Raw genomic sequence first — 15926 nt, forward strand, 5'->3', positions numbered from 1 at the left:
GGCTAGAAACACACTTCTCCAGTCCATACAAGAGGAGGCCAGACAACAAGTGAGGAGTTTAAATAGTGTGGTGGAGGAAGTAACAGGTGTTTGTGATTAGAAGTCGGGGAACTGGAAATGTGACGGAGGCAGGTGAGTGGAACCAGGAGGGGGCGTGGCAGGAGTAGGGCAGTGCAGGTGTGACACTGTCATTCAAAAAGCTTCTACTCCGAGCCACCAGGGGGCGTAACATACACCGTCATTCAAAAATCTTGGTCAGTTACTACTTTGGAGCTTGTGTAGATACTGAGTCATTTTTATACCATATATTAGTTGGAGACAGTCTGAGATATGATCAGTCCAGGAAACAGGTTCAATCTTGCACAATGATGCAATTCAAGAGAGAGAGAGACAGAGTTCACTCAACAGCTTCACCTAAGAATCTTCTATTCAGCCATTGTAACATTTCAGTTATATGCCCTCTGAGTGTAAGGGGTGTCACCCCATAGTTCCATCCCTTCATGAATATGCAACCTGTCTCTTTGGCATCATCCTGTAAAGGGTCTTTCCATTCATAAGAAGAAGTATGACGTGTCAAATTGTCCTATAGCTCATGACTTTTCTATGATAACGGACACTCACTGAAATTGCCATTTTCTTTTATCAGACTGAAGAAAGCAATGGACAGAAACATTTCAAAGATCTCTCCACCACGCCATCTATTGCCATCATGGGGGAGCTTGTCTTCATCTCCTCAGGTACTGACTTCTCCATCAACAAGAACCCCCCCCACCAACCGGCTTCAAGTACATAAAGTACCCAGACTCTGTAACTCAAGCTGGCACGCATTCAACGAGGCCCACAAGAATACGGATCAGATCCACATTCACAATGCCACAGTTCCTGATTACATGAAGACAGCAGTCAAGATCCTTTTCCAGAAACTCTCCTACCTAATCAACTGAAAAACATCTGCACCATTGCAGATGACATGTGACACTGGCAAAATGGCAGAGTTAAAATAAATATTCTGATGTCATCGATTAAATCCAGGTGCTGTTGGAGGCCTGGGTCAATGCTTAACACTTTTATGGAGAAGAGCTGGAGAAAGTTAAGATGAAACTGGAGGAAACCAACATGAGGGAGTAAATGTGTTTATTTTTTTTTAATCATTTTTACAGTTAAGGCACAATTTCAAAATGTGTAACTGGTATTTAGACATAAGAGATATGTAATCAACCAATGATATCTACATACAAATTAAAATATTTATAACAACCATATTATTAACGGAGGGTTGCTTTATTTCATGATGTTATATTTAACACTGATAATAGTCAATGTATGCGTCCAGTGGATATATTTGTTTTTGTGAGGACTTTCAGTGAACTCATTCAACATGGCTAATGACTGCTAACATGAGCTAACTAGCAAGTGGCTTTGGACAACACGATTAGTTTGACTTAAGCTGTTGCAAGTAAACCTGTGGAATACGAATAAATAATAAACCCTCAACAATTAGAAAGAGGTTAGAGGTATGGGAAATGAAATACTTAATGTCAAAAACATATTACAATACTATACAGGAGTGTACCATAAGAGGTCAAGTTTGAATTATGGCTAATATGGCCCCTCATACCAGAGCCTTTACATTTGTAATCCCTGCGTAATCACTGCAGCCTGGGCAAGAAAAAGCTCTTTACCCAACTAATTAATCTCTGCATATGTGTCTTTACCCACAATTCATCTCTGGTAATGTATCTTTACCCATCTAATTCATCTCTGGTTATGAGCCTTTACCCATCTAACTCATCTCTGGTTATGCATCTTTACCCATCTAATTCATCTCTCGTTATAAGCCTTTACCCATCTAACTCATCTCTGGTTATGCATTTTTTACTACCTGCATTTCCTTACAATCAAGTTAATGTTCTCCAGCCGACCACCTTTCCTGTGGCCCAGTGCTAGAAGCCGAAAAAACCGGCCACCTTTCCCCAGAAGGACGGGCTCTTCTTCTTCTCCTGCGCTTCCTTCTGATCTGTCTGTAGCGTTCTGATGTCCTTCTCCATGTCCTGAGCACGCCTCTGAAAGCCACACTCCAGCAGCTCCCGCTGCTCCTGGAACAACACACACACACACACACACACCATGGAAAACGTATCACACCAAACACACGTCTCTAAACATAACACACTGATTTCAAACACCACACACTTAAATGCCATCGAGTGTTTAGTTTGTTGAATTGCAACAAGCTGAATAGCCTTCCCTCTACAAGAGTGGGCAAGTCTTAAAGTGGCCATCAAATGCTATAAAAACACCAATAGCCCCATCTTGAGACAATGTTATGGCTTGACCACTCTGGGCTACTGTGTTCTCCGTGGAACTGGAACCACTCCCTATGTAAATACCAAAGACTCATTCTAAGCTAACAAAACACAACAATTCGTAGTAACAGATAATTACGCACCAATAAAAACATAATTAACTCCGCCAAGGAGGTTATGTTTTCGCCCCTGTATGTTTGTTTGTTTGTTAGCAGGATTACGCAGAAACGCATGGACCAATTTCCCTCAAACTTTGTGGGGAGATTGGTTAATATAATGGCACTAATTGATTAGATTTTCAGATGTCAAGGTCAAGGTCACAAGGCGGAGGTTTGTATTCTCTGAATGCTCCCATTCTTGTTAAGAATACTTTATTCCATTTCTACCAATAAATGCCACTAAAAACTACACACTGTGCCTCCTAAAACATACAATACTATACACAACACACCTTGAATATGAATCATACTTTATGAATCACACAAGGATTTTCTCAGATTTTCTTATTTGGATAAATGTGTAAGACGTCCTCATTACTGAGCTCATTTGGCTCAGTTACCTTGAGTTTAGCGTATAGCATTCCCACAAATCTGATCCTATGGCTGTTACCTTCAATGTAGCTATTATTAGCATTCCCTCAGACCTGCCCTTTGGTTTGAGTTATCTTCAGTTTAGCTGTTAGCATCCCTCAAGTCTGTTCCCATGGCTGAGTTACCTTCAATGTAGCTATTATTAGCGTTCCCTCAGACCTGCCCTTTGGTTTGAGTTATCTTCAGTTTAGCTGTTAGCATCCCTCAAGTCTGTTCCCATGGCTGAGTTACCTTCAATGTAGCTATTATTAGCGTTCCCTCAGACCTGCCCTTTGGTTTGAGTTATCTTCAGTTTAGCTGTTAGCATCCCTCAAGTCTGTTCCCATGGCTGAGTTACCTTCAATGTAGCTATTATTAGCGTTCCCTCAGACCTGCCCTTTGGTTTGAGTTATCTTCAGTTTAGCTGTTAGCATCCCTCAAGTCTGTTCCCATGGCTGAGTTACCTTCAATGTAGCTATTATTAGCGTTCCCTCACACCTGCCCTTTGGTTTGAGTTATCTTCAGTTTAGCTGTTAGCATCCCTCAAGTCTGTTCCCATGGCTGAGTTACCTTCAATGTAGCTATTATTAGCGTTCCCTCACACCTGCCCTTTGGTTTGAGTTATCTTCAGTTTAGCTGTTAGCATCCCTCAAATCTGGTTCCGGTTACCTTCAGTGTAGCTATGATTAGCATTCCCTCAGACCTACCTTGAGTTTAGCGGTTACAACACGCTCCAGCTCTGCCTGGGCTCTCACTCTTTCCCGCTCCATCTTCACCTCCAACTGCCTGATGTTCTCCTTCTTGCTTCTCTCCAGGTCACGAATGGCTTGCTGCTGGAGCCTGGTACGCTGTTCCAGATGTTTCTTGCGCTGCTCTGCTTCCTCCCGCCTTACCTTGTCCTCTAAGAGAGAGAGAGACAGAGAGAGAGAGAGAAAGAGAGAGAAATATGTGACTTCAGTTGGCTAAATCCAGCCCGGGGAAACATTCACAAACAAGGCTGGTAGGTATCTCCTGAACACCTTGATCCATTTAGTAAATTCCATGGATATTGTCATTACTGTTCTCATAATATTTAATATCGTGACAACTTCCAGGTCTTCCAGGATGTTGTGAGGCAACATGCCCTTCTTTACCTGAGCAAACTAACACAGCATGTATGCAAGTGTTAATGCTGTCTTTAATATCAGTCATATGCCATAGGCTTGCTCTAGAATGTCTCTGCATGTAGACATGGTGAACTAAAGGTTTACGTGTGTTAGTCCTGGTTATGACAGGGCCGGTAAGGTCTAATTGCAATAAAGGACCAAAGGACCATGAGCTCCACTTGCTGCCTGTGGCTGCTCGCAATAAGTTCAAGTCCCTTATGCTTGTTCACAAAGCGACTTCTGGTTCTGCCCCCACTTACTTAATTAAAGGGCAAATGTTACCCCCCGGATGCTGCGCTCGTCTAATGAGCTCCTCCAGGGGGGAGGATACGTGCATCTGAGTACAAAACATTTGTGTATGCTGTCAATTATAGCTTCTTAAAAGAAAGGAATCAGAGCCCGACAAAATTGGCAGGTCAGACTAAGTCTTTCAATGTAAAACATTTCAAAATTTGAAATCCTGTCTGATTCAAACGTTCCCCTCACCTTCCATCATTTTTTGCGCTTCAGTTAGAGAGCGGTCAGCAGCACGGATGGTATTCCCAACTACGTTCTTCTCCTCCAGATACTTTGTCAGGACCTCCTCACTCTGACGACAACACACACACACACACACACACACACACACACACACACACACACACACACACACACACGGCAAATGAAAATAAATATTCCATAAAATGAGTTACAGACACACACACAAATACACACAGATATCCTAGTAATAACTATGATTCCTTTGTTGCCATGATAATCTGAAGAGCTCAGTTCTTTTCTTGCAACACACACGCACAAACACACCCAGTGGAACTTACCATGACTCCCTTGTATTTTTCTGATCTGTAGAGTTGAGCTCCTCTGTTGAGTGCACAGCGAAAGTCTTCATAGCCCCAAGACCTCATGTAGGAGCCGTTGTTCAGAGCTTTCTCCAGAGAGGCAAACGCCTGAGAGATGACTGACCAGCACACCTTACGAGACACTTTTACATTCTCCTTACACAACTCCCCATACTCTTTTGCCATGTCTGTCTGTGGAAAGAGGGACAAGAATGAACCAGGGCATTAAAGTCATTAATACAATTCCTAATTTATATATTTTTCAGATCCAAACAGCATACGCTGTTTATTTGTTTTGGGTTTTTTTGACCTTCGTAAATATTCATCCTGAAACGGGGACACATTTGCAAAAAAAGAACAAAACAAGATGCATGGCAATACTCTTTTTATCTACTCTTTCTATGTCAGAATATAAAACATTCAACTTGACAAAACCTTCCCAGAGCTCTGCCTGAGTTTGTTAAGTGAGAGGTGTGTGTCTGTGTGTGTCTGTGTGTGTCTGTGTGTGTGTGTGTGTCTGTGTGTGTCTGTGTGTGTCTGTGTGTGTCTGTGTGTGTGTGTGTGCGTGAAAGTGTGTGTATATCTGAAACTGCTGGTACCACAAGCTGCTGCTGGTGTTTGTGATCCTGGTCATTGAATGATTCATTGATGAAAATGCTGATGGCCCGTTTCTCTGCAGCAGTGTGAATCATAGACAGCGCCTCCTGAGTCTCTGTGGGGAACTTCACTTTGCGCTCCATCTCCGCCCGGTAGAACTTCAGAGCCTCTGTGATGGCCCGGCCGTTCTGGATCGCCGCCAGCGACTCCACAGCGCTCTCCAGACACGGCACATTCCCACTGCGGATCGCCTCCACATACGTCTCTGCCAAGTTGCCCAGCACTGCGGGACAACAGACAGTCATTACAGACCATTAGGGCAACAGAGATGCCTATTACAGACCAGCAGGTCAACAGAGAGGACATTACAGCCCAGCAGGTCAACAGAGAGGACATTACAGACCAGCAGGTCAACAGAGATGCCATTACAGACCATTTAGTCAGCTTCAGACCAGCAAAATACATCCACTAGAACATTTATCAATTACATACTGCCTACTGGTCCTCTGCTCAGATCAGTATCCCTACTGACTACTGGTCCTCTGCTTAGACCAGCATCCCTACTGACTACTGGTCCTCTGCTCAGATCAGCATCCCTACTGACTACTGGTCCTCTGCTCAGATCAGCATCACTTCTTTTCACTGGTCATCTGCTTAGACCAGCATCCCTACTGACTACTGGTCCTCTGCTCAGATCAGCATCCCTACTGACTACTGGTCCTCTGCTCAGATCAGCATCACTTCTTTTCACTGGTCTTCTGCCGAGACCAGCATCTCTTACTTCCACTGGTTCTTAGACCAGACCAGCATCTCTACTGACTACAGGTCCCTTGTGACAGCTCTATCTCCATTAAATCCTGTGGTATATGTGCAATCAGCTATGATGCTCTAAAATTCTGCCTTTGAGCCCAAAGGCTGCTGGAATCAGGTATCATGTAGTGACAGGCGCTACTCACTCCTGCCGTTCAGCCCCCGGCCTCCTCTCATGGCCTTGACCTGGGCGCTGTGGTGGATGTAGCTGCAGAACGCCTTTGCCTGCTGCACAAAGCTGGGTTCCAGGTCAGAGTCCTTCAGCTGCTCCATGCGTTTCATCTCTTTGCTGTTGGCTGGACGTTCCATCACGAAGCAGCGCCGCACAGCAAAGAAGTCCCTCAGGTTCTGACGCAACTTATTGTGCTTTAGAACTTCAGGGGGAGAGCCTTTTTCCTCTAGAGACACAGTCAACCAATTCTCATTAATCATGAGGAGAGATCGACAGGGCAGTATGTGTGTTTGTCTAAGCATGTGCATGTGTGTTTGTGTGTGTGTGTGCGTGTCTCTCACCTGGTTTCAGCTTCAGGGCGTTCTCCAGGTACTCATCGGCAGTGATGGATTTTCCCTTCAGCTCCAGCTCCAGTGTGAAGTCTCTGACTGTCCACACGAAGGAGGGGAAGACCAGCATCAGCTCTGTCTTCCGGTCATGCTCACTGGACTTCACCTTGATGTGCTCCGTCAGTTCAGCCACAAACCTTTAGGGGGAGCTATTCAGGAAAGGTACATCTCATTGAGAGATTTTTTGCAGACGTTCTGTTTCTCAATCGAACATGAAGTTTATTTTACTGTGTGTGTATCTGTGTTTGTGTGTGTGTCTGTCGGTATGTGTGTGTGTGTGTGTGTATCTGTTTGTATGTGTGTGTGTATCTGCCTGTGTGTTTGTGAAAGGATACTGCAGTTTTTCCAGGGCATTGTTGTCAATGGTGCCCAAGCTGTTGTAGACCAGAGTGCTGCTGAGTAGAACAGCCAGACAGAAGATCCAGGTGTCGTGTTTCTCATCGCCCTGGAAACCACAGAAATGGATTGTTGGGAATAATGTTTGATCTTTGTTGACGTTGACACACAGAACTACGCCAGCATTGAGCTATAGTAACACAGTGTATCGTATGACGGACACAGAATGTCATTGCCAACCCTATATACAAAATATAGCATGGGCAGGGATTAATCAACACCACACACACACACACACACACACACACACACACACACACGCATTCCATATTTGCTCCAGACTTTGCATCACACAGCCCTCACCTTTTCCACGTCTCCCAGCCCCTCTGTGTCCAGCAGCACCAGGGTGTGACCTGATGAAAGGAGGAACATGTGAGTGTGAATGGATGGATAAGCGCACACACACACACACGCATTTGTGTGTGTGTGTGTGTGTGTGTGTGTTTGTGTATGCGTGAGTGATGCATGCCCACCTGCTTCATAGGGGTGAGGCACACACCACATCCAGATGCCCTTGGTCTTGGACTCGATGGTGCTGCCCAAAGCAAAGCCTGAGAGGGTCACAATTACCAAGGTAACAATTACCACGGTAACAACTACCATGACAAGATCCAGGTACATTGATAGTATCTGAAAAAGCATTAGGCACTGAAAAAAAACTACAACACTTAAACCTGTTTGTGTCCCGGCCAGCCGGTTCATGAGGTAGGACTTCCCCGTGCGGTAGAGCCCCACCACAGCCACCACCACCACCGGTTGCTTGATATTGTCCAGGATCTGCAGCGCCCACTGCTGTACACGCAAGCGCCCGTCTGTCCCAGTATCAATCAGACACACCGGCTCCTTCATGGCAGCAGTACCTGGAATCACACACACACACACACACACACACACACACACACACACACACACACACACACACACACACACACACACACACACACACACACACACACACAGTCCCAAATCACATAAAAAATATTTTCTGTAAATAAATGCAAGTAACCCTATGAGCACACTATATACCAACTAATACATCTACCACATGTATGCTGTGTACATTTACCCCATACAGGGCTGTGCAAATGTACCACTTGTTGTCCCCCCCCCCCTCCCCCCTCTTTGTATCTTTTATTCCCGGCTGGCCTCAGCCAGATGGGTTTCCCCTTAAGGCCTTAATACACTTCTGCATCCTTCTCCGTCCTCGAAAAAAATGGGCGGGTGGACTGATTCAGACGGATTTGAGTGTACTCATAGGCCTTATACACTTCTACGAGGCTGTGGGTGCTGAAAGTAATTCACCGGCAGACCATTGGGTGGGGTAACGGCTCTTAGTCGAGACCGGCGCTACTCTTTCACGTCTTTGTTAGAATGAATTTGCTTGTTTTCTCTCCCATCTGTCACTGGTCTGACAAGCAGTTTCGGACCAGTACAGCAGGTGTGATCACATGAGTCCTGGAGACCGAACGTTATTCCTATGTCCCTGTTGTAGTGGTCAGACAGCATTTTGACTAAAGGCTATAGTTCATCATTGCCTGCGGGGCGAGTCCGGCCAAACATTTAGAAATTATACCCGCTCGGATGGGGCTGGGACACATCAGCGATAAGGCATTGAACATTCTAAATATCAAATATCTTAATAAGTAGGCTAGTGAATTCAACGTGCCTGCTTCACATTAAGCAGAAGTTCGTTTATTGACACATCTAAGGACGGCCACAGCACTTTGAAACGACGTATTTATGGGTTACATTTTTCAAAGGTGACAGATAAAAGGCAAGATCATGGCCAGGTGTAGGCTTACTTTCTAACGCTGTGGTTATCTTCCTTTCCTTTCTGTCTGCGGTTGATGAGTAAATGAATGGCAAATTGATTTGGCCCGAGGATTTATTCTCCACACTGTGCACAGAGTTCAACGTTACAGTAACATAACTTTGCTCCGGTCGCTACATCTGATCTATCAGTGTGCATCACCATTCTCCCTCTCTCGCTCGCTCTCTCTCTCTCTCGCTCTCCCTCGCACACTCACCCAGTAACCAACGTGTTGATCCATTATACATTATAGGATCCGCACCAGAAGAACTGCTGCTATAAAACTTGTTTTATATTTCAAAAAATATTTTACATAAAACAATTCAAACTAATGTAAATATATGCAGATATATGTCTGTCTGCACATATAACATACAAATAGTAAATATATGTTATGCTATAAAATACAATTTTGAATATTTACATATATTTCAAAGGTGCTCATCAAAATAAATGTATATATACTATCAGATGTATTCAATTAAGAAGGACATTCTGGCAGTAGTAACACAACAGTAACAAATACTGATGCCAATGTGTGTCTGTACTTCCCAGCGAGGAGCTTTGGACTCAAGCCTCTACTTAATGGATGTGTAAATGTAATTACAGGTATAAATGTGTAAATATAATTACAGGTGTACATGTGTAAATGTAATTACAGGTGTAAATGTGTAAATGTAATTACAGGTGTAAAAGGAAGGTAATATATTTGAAATGATGTGTTTACTTACCTCCTATGAGTGTTTTTTCGGAGTGTATACACAGAGAGTCCTGCACAGATGAAAGTGTTTGTTATTAGTTATTGTTTTACTTGATCAGGCAGTTGACTGAAAGGGAACGCTTCTAGTATGATTTTCTGAGATGTGTTTTTTTGGATAAATGTTTTAGACGTCATCATTAACTGAGCTAATTTGGCTCAGTTACCTTAAGTTTAGCTGATAGCATTCCCCCGAGTCTGTTGCCATGGCTGAGTTACCTTCAATGTAGCTATTATTAGCATTCCCTCAGACCTGCCCTTTGGTTTGAGTTATCTTCAGTTTAGCTGTTAACATCCCTCAAATCTGGTTCCCAGTTACCTTCAGTGTAGCTATGATAAGTATTGCCTCAGACCTACCTTGAGTTTAGCGGTTACAACCCGCTCCAGCTCTGCCTCGGCTCTCACGCTTTCCCCCTCCATATTCATCTCCAACTGCCTGATGTTCTCCTCATTGCTTCTATCCAGGTCACACATGGCTTGCTGCTGGAGGTTGGTACGCTGTACGCGAAGCTGCTGCTCTGCTTCCTCCCACCTTACCGTGTCCTCTAAGAGAGAGAGAGAGAGAGAGAGAGAGAGAGAAAGATAGAAATATGTGACTTCAGTAGGTTCAATCAGCCTAGGGAAACATTTACGCACAAGACTGGTAGGCAGTGGCGTATGTAGCCCTATTTTTTTGGGGGGCCCTATTTTTTTTATTATTATTTTGAGATTGTCAAATTCACACCTAGCATCCGATTTAGTGAACTTATTTTGTAAAAAAAATAGATTTAGAAATAAATGAGACTGTTGTGGCAAGCGCACAGCTCTGTTTGGTTGTGAGTGAGTGAGTGAGCCTCGCGAGCATGCAGACAGACAGTGATAACGTCTAGTAAACAGACTTGGAGCAACTGTCCGACCCAAGCTGGTGAAAGCTTCCATAATCAGCTGCTAGATATAAAAGGTACAGCACATGACGTTTAAAATAGTGAAAGAAACGAAATGGTTAAATCATCACGAGTTAAATGGTTGATGTCGTGGCTCTCTTTTATCATGCCAGTTAATTGATCCTGTGGGTATGCTACCCTATTCAGTAGCTCTGCCAGCTATAACTAGCTAGTGAACTCTAGCTTACAACGTTAACCTACTCACTTGAGCTAAAATCATCATCATGCTACAGTATTAATTAGCACCTATCTCAGCAGATGTCTTCAATATGTTTATTGTTATAAATGTGTTCATTTCTCTTCCTAAAGCCCACTATAGGATACTATTTAAAAGGATATTTTCAAAACAGACAGACAGACGGACAGACAGACACAGAGGTGCCACACAGAACACTGGACTGAGCTCATCCTACTCCTTCTCTTACTGCCTATTTAGCTGGGTCAAATCTTTAAAAATAATTTTATATGTATAAAATGTACATCTACGCCGTGTACATTTACCCTGTGAAAGGCTTTGCACATTTACCACTTATTGTTTACCCTCCCCTTCTGCCACACAACCCTTACTACAGCTTACCTCCTATGAGTGGTGATTCGGAGTGTCTACGCAGAGGGTCCTGTACAGATGAAAGTGTTTGTTATTAGTTATTGTTTTACTACATCAGGCAGTTGACTGAAAGGGAACGCTTCTAACATGATTTCAAACATTCGAAATGAACACAGAACCTCCAACTCCTCTTGGCTAATCTTATTTCAGGTTCAGTGTGATGTAGTGTTATTTGCAGGTTTATTGACTCATTCATTTGATAAGTTAAACCGTTTACTAAACAGGGAAGAGAGAACGGCAGTAGACAGAAGCAGAAAGCACTCATACAAGCGTAAAAAGCCCAACTCACCTCCTGCTTACCCCAGCCAGTGTGATCAGAGGTGTCAGGGGCGTGTTTGGAACAGTAGGGGGTGCTACTCCACTCCCCCACATCCCCACAGTCACACACACTGCCACCTGCCGACACGAGTGTCTGAGACAGAGATGGGGCAAGCACAGACATGTGGCAAATGTGAAATTGAATTCATTCTTGTGCAGTAAACAGGTGAGGCATTCTGTAATACTTCCAGCACTGCGATGGTCTTACATGTTTTTACAGGTGTTGCAACATTCTGTAATTCTTCCAACTCTGTGATGTTCTTACATGTTTTACATTCTGTAAATCTCCCCACACTGTGATGCTCTTACATGTTTTATATTCTGTAAACCTTCCCACACTGGAAACACACCTTGTAGGCATGCCCTCTGTGTGTGCTGTTCTGGAAACAGTCTTCACACAGCACAGAGGTGGGTTCCAAAGCACAGTCCCTGTGGAAACACACAGCCACGGGTGGTGGGATCACGGATGGGCACAAGAAATGTTCAACAGCAGGATACTGCAGTACCACACACAATATAATTAATAGAACCACACACACACACACACGTAAGTGCACTATTTCCTCATAAAGGTGAATGTAGGGCATTAAGTCATCAAGCGACCTATGAAGTGCAATAAGGGGCAAATATGGAACCTCATGCACATAAGTATATGTGTGAGTGTGTGTGTGTGTGTGTGACGCCCCAACTTTAGTGGCCCTATGGGGCAAACAAACCCTCCGCCACTGACCCAAACCAACTACTAAAAACACCTTTTTAAAAGTACCAAATCCATGGGATTCATCAATGTAAAACAAATAAAATAACTACAAGGAAACCATATCAAATCATTGCTGTACAACAAAATCCCAGGCTGAGAGGCAGCAAGTCCAACAGTGCCCAAGCTAGAAGCCTCTCATGCAGCAGGAAACTTTTTAGTCTTTATCTGCTGCTTGATCACCTGGCCAGGTGCATCTCATCTGGCAATCAGCACAACCTGTGCGGAGCTACAGAAAAAGGGAAGGGAAGAGATAAACAAAAGAATGTGGCCGTACCACGCCCACCCTTAAAACAATGAATACACAGTGAGTCACATACAATAAGACTAACAAGTTCCCTGTGACTGTTCCACTGTTTAACCATTGTACTGTAGACAAAAATAGGGACTGCTTCTTACAAAAGGTTGTTAACATAGAAGTCAGAAGGGAATCACAAAGCTAGCCACTATGAAAAACAAAGTCTAACACAGTGCAACAAGGTCTAAGCTCATACAAAAAGGAAAAGGGCCAAAGAAGTTGCTGCTCCTGGATGCCAGGATAGCAGCCAAGCGACAAGAAGCCATAGAAGTGGGTCAACCTCCCACAAGACACAAAATGGCGAATACCATGAGGTGAACAAACAAAACCTAACCAAGTTACCGCATATATCCACAACCATGCAAAGCACCACAGTTGACCAACATAAAGTGGAGTGCAAACAGCCAGAAACCAACAAGGGTCACAACAAGTAGACCACCTACAAAGCTGCTGCTATCCCAACAACAACACACATGTAAAGTGAACTGCCACCACCACAACACAAATGGACACCACGTGGTCTTCAACCACATACACAAGTTACTGTGATGGATGCAAGAAACCAGCAACACACAGAGAGACCTTATGTAGAGGGTGTGGCCTTCCAATCCAAGATTCAGTGATCTCTGGAGCAACCACCTTCCACAAACAAAAATGGCACAACACCAAATGATAAGCTGCAATTAAAACACGTAAGACGAGCAACACCCAAGTGGACCAAACAAACATGGACTGCAACAATCACTACACACAAATGTTGCCAACTTGCACCTAAGCTACAACCAAACAGTGAACCAACAAATGTGGAGTGCAGTATCAACAACTCAAAGATCACCCACCAAAAGTTACTGCTCTCAATATAATTTCAAAATCACAGCTTCAAAAGACAAAATGGCTGAAAAAGTAGTAGAAAGTCACTGAAAGATAGACACATTGCTGTGCGAAGTGCAAATGACTGGACTCAACCTGTAGAGGCACCCCAACCTGCCTAAAGAGGTGGCTAACTAGCCTAGCTAGTCTTCAGTGGCACCCCTGGAGGCTTCTTTAAACGTTAAACGTTCGAAGCAGGCAGCAGGCCTAAGACAAAGCCTACTGCCACACACAGACAACATACCCACATCCAGGTATACCACCAAAAATAAAAAAGGCAAAATAAGAAAGTGGCAAGACTCTATTGTCTGCCCGACGGCTGCCTAATTAGGATGCTCTCAAAAACTCCAGGTCACTGAGGTAACTTCCAGTCAAAAGCACAAAACAAACAACAACAAATGTTCTAACAAAAAGATGACCACTACTCAACACAATGGCCATTAGCTACACACAAAACCTTACAAAAGATCTACCTTAAGGATGTTCAATCCAGGACGAGCCCCCAATTGTTACGCCCCAACTTAAGTGGCCCTATTGGGCGCAAAAACATTCCACCACTGACCCAAAACAACTACTAAAAACACCTTTTAAAGTACCAAATCCATGGGATTTATTAATAAAACAACTACATGACAACCATATCAAAACATATCTGTACAACTTAATCCCAGGCTGAGAGGCAGCAAGACCAACAGTCCCCAAGCTAGAAGCCTCTCTCCTGCAGCAGGTAACTAGAGTCTTTATCTGCTGCTTGATCACCTGGCCAGGTGCATCTCATCTGGCAATCAGGGGTAGCTCAACCTGGGCAGAGCTAGAGAAAATGGAAGGGAAGTGATAAACAACGAACACAACACATGTGGCAGTGTGTGTGTGTGTGTGTACATGAGCACCATCCTGCATCAATGTTGCCTACTGACCTGCATGAGTAGACGGTCTCTCCTGTCTTGGAGACTCTCCCACACAGCGGTGTGTTCTTCTGACAACTCTGTTAATGTAAGAGCAGTTTAAATGCCTGTGCTGAATGAGTAAATGTAAGAGCAGTTTAAATGTCTGTGCTGAATGAGTAAATGTAAGAACAGTTTAAATGTCTGTGCTGAATGAGTAAATGTAAGAACAGTTTAAATGTCTGTGCTTTGTGTGAATATTTCAAGCGTATGCACAATCAGGAGCATTGTTAGGTCTGATAACTCGGGGCTATAGCTAACCCTAACCCTATAGCTGAAAGCTATGCCCAAGTATTTTCGCCCTAAAAATAGAAGTGGTTCCAGCAAAACATCAGACAGGTTGTGTAACATTGTGGAACTTGATTTGCACCCTCAAAAGGAGGGGGGAGTAATCAAGCACTAACAACAACCATAAAAAGCCCAACTCACCTCCTGCTTACCCCAGCCAGTGTGATCAGAGGTGTCAGGGGCGTGTTTGGAACAGTAGGGGGCGCTACTCCACTCCTCCACATCCCCACAGTCACAGGCAGTGCCACCTACCGACACACGTGTCTGAGACAGACAGGGGGCAAGCACAGACATGTGGCAAATGTGAAATTGAATTCATTCTAGTGCAGTAAACAGGTGGCATTCTGTAAATCTCCCCACACTGTGATGTTATTAAATGTTCTTACATTCTGTAAATCTCCCTACACTGTGATGTTCTTACATGTTTAAAAACACACGTTTATCCAAACAGAACATGAGCTAAAGAAGAGCAGAACTCTGAGGCATCATCCAATGGAAACATACCTTGTAGTCATGACCTCTGTGTGTGCTGTTCTGGAAACAGTCTTCACACAGCACAGAGGTGGGTTCCAAAGCACAGTCACTGTGAATTCAAGAAATGATGAACAGAAACAGCAGGAAACTGCAGTACCACACAATATATAATTAATAGAACCACACACACACACACACACACACACTATTTCCTCATTAAGGTGAATGTAGTGCATTAAGTCATCAGGCGACCCATGATGTGCAATAAGGGACAAATATAGTGTGTGTGTGTGTGTGTGTGTGTGTGTGTGCGTGTGTGTGTGTGTGTGTGTGTGTGTGTGTGTGTGTGCGCGCATAAGCACAGTCCTGCATCCATGTTGCCTCCTGACCTGCATATGTAGATGGTTTCTCCTTTCTTGGAGACTCTCCCACACAGCGGTGTGTTCCTCTGCCAACTCTGCAACCAAAACACAGGCCATCATCAGTGCAGACCTGACATCATGTGACCCTATAGCTCATGGGTTCCCTGAAGCACCTGGGATAAGGGCCTGTTAACCACAGTACCGTGTTTCTGTAGTTCAATTAGGGTTCCTTTAGCTAAACTAATGTTCCTGTAACCCAACTGATCTCTACTGTTAGTCACTTGGACGTATGTGT

The 15926-nt window shown here is 43.9% G+C and overlaps 1 protein-coding gene across 2 annotated transcripts; it reads right to left on the reverse strand.

Annotated features, from left to right (window-relative positions):
• Positions 1 to 1276: 1276 nt before the first annotated feature.
• On the reverse strand, positions 1277 to 15341 carry LOC308374859 (guanylate-binding protein 7-like). 2 transcript variants are annotated; one of them, XM_080850812.1, is made up of 19 exons: positions 15300 to 15341; positions 14937 to 15059; positions 14481 to 14548; positions 11948 to 12067; positions 11610 to 11732; positions 11291 to 11330; positions 10148 to 10335; positions 9765 to 9804; positions 7898 to 8083; positions 7697 to 7774; positions 7527 to 7576; positions 7163 to 7272; positions 6780 to 6964; positions 6413 to 6664; positions 5459 to 5739; positions 4839 to 5051; positions 4507 to 4609; positions 3583 to 3776; positions 1277 to 2096 (listed from the first exon to the last, which is right to left on the reverse strand). In XM_080850812.1, the coding sequence occupies exons 7-19, from the start codon at positions 10262 to 10264 to the stop codon at positions 1944 to 1946; spliced, it is 1962 nt and encodes a 653-aa protein (XP_080706938.1). In that variant the 5' UTR covers positions 10265 to 10335; positions 11291 to 11330; positions 11610 to 11732; positions 11948 to 12067; positions 14481 to 14548; positions 14937 to 15059; positions 15300 to 15341; the 3' UTR covers positions 1277 to 1943. The 2 variants fall into 2 exon arrangements, with proteins under 2 accessions (XP_080706938.1, XP_080706939.1); XM_080850813.1 differs by having other exon boundaries at positions 11989 to 12067; positions 15300 to 15335.
• Positions 15342 to 15926: the final 585 nt, after the last annotated feature.

Source organism: Sprattus sprattus (assembly GCF_963457725.1).
Source record: "Sprattus sprattus genome assembly, chromosome: 13".
NCBI classification, from domain to species: domain Eukaryota; kingdom Metazoa; phylum Chordata; class Actinopteri; order Clupeiformes; family Clupeidae; genus Sprattus; species Sprattus sprattus.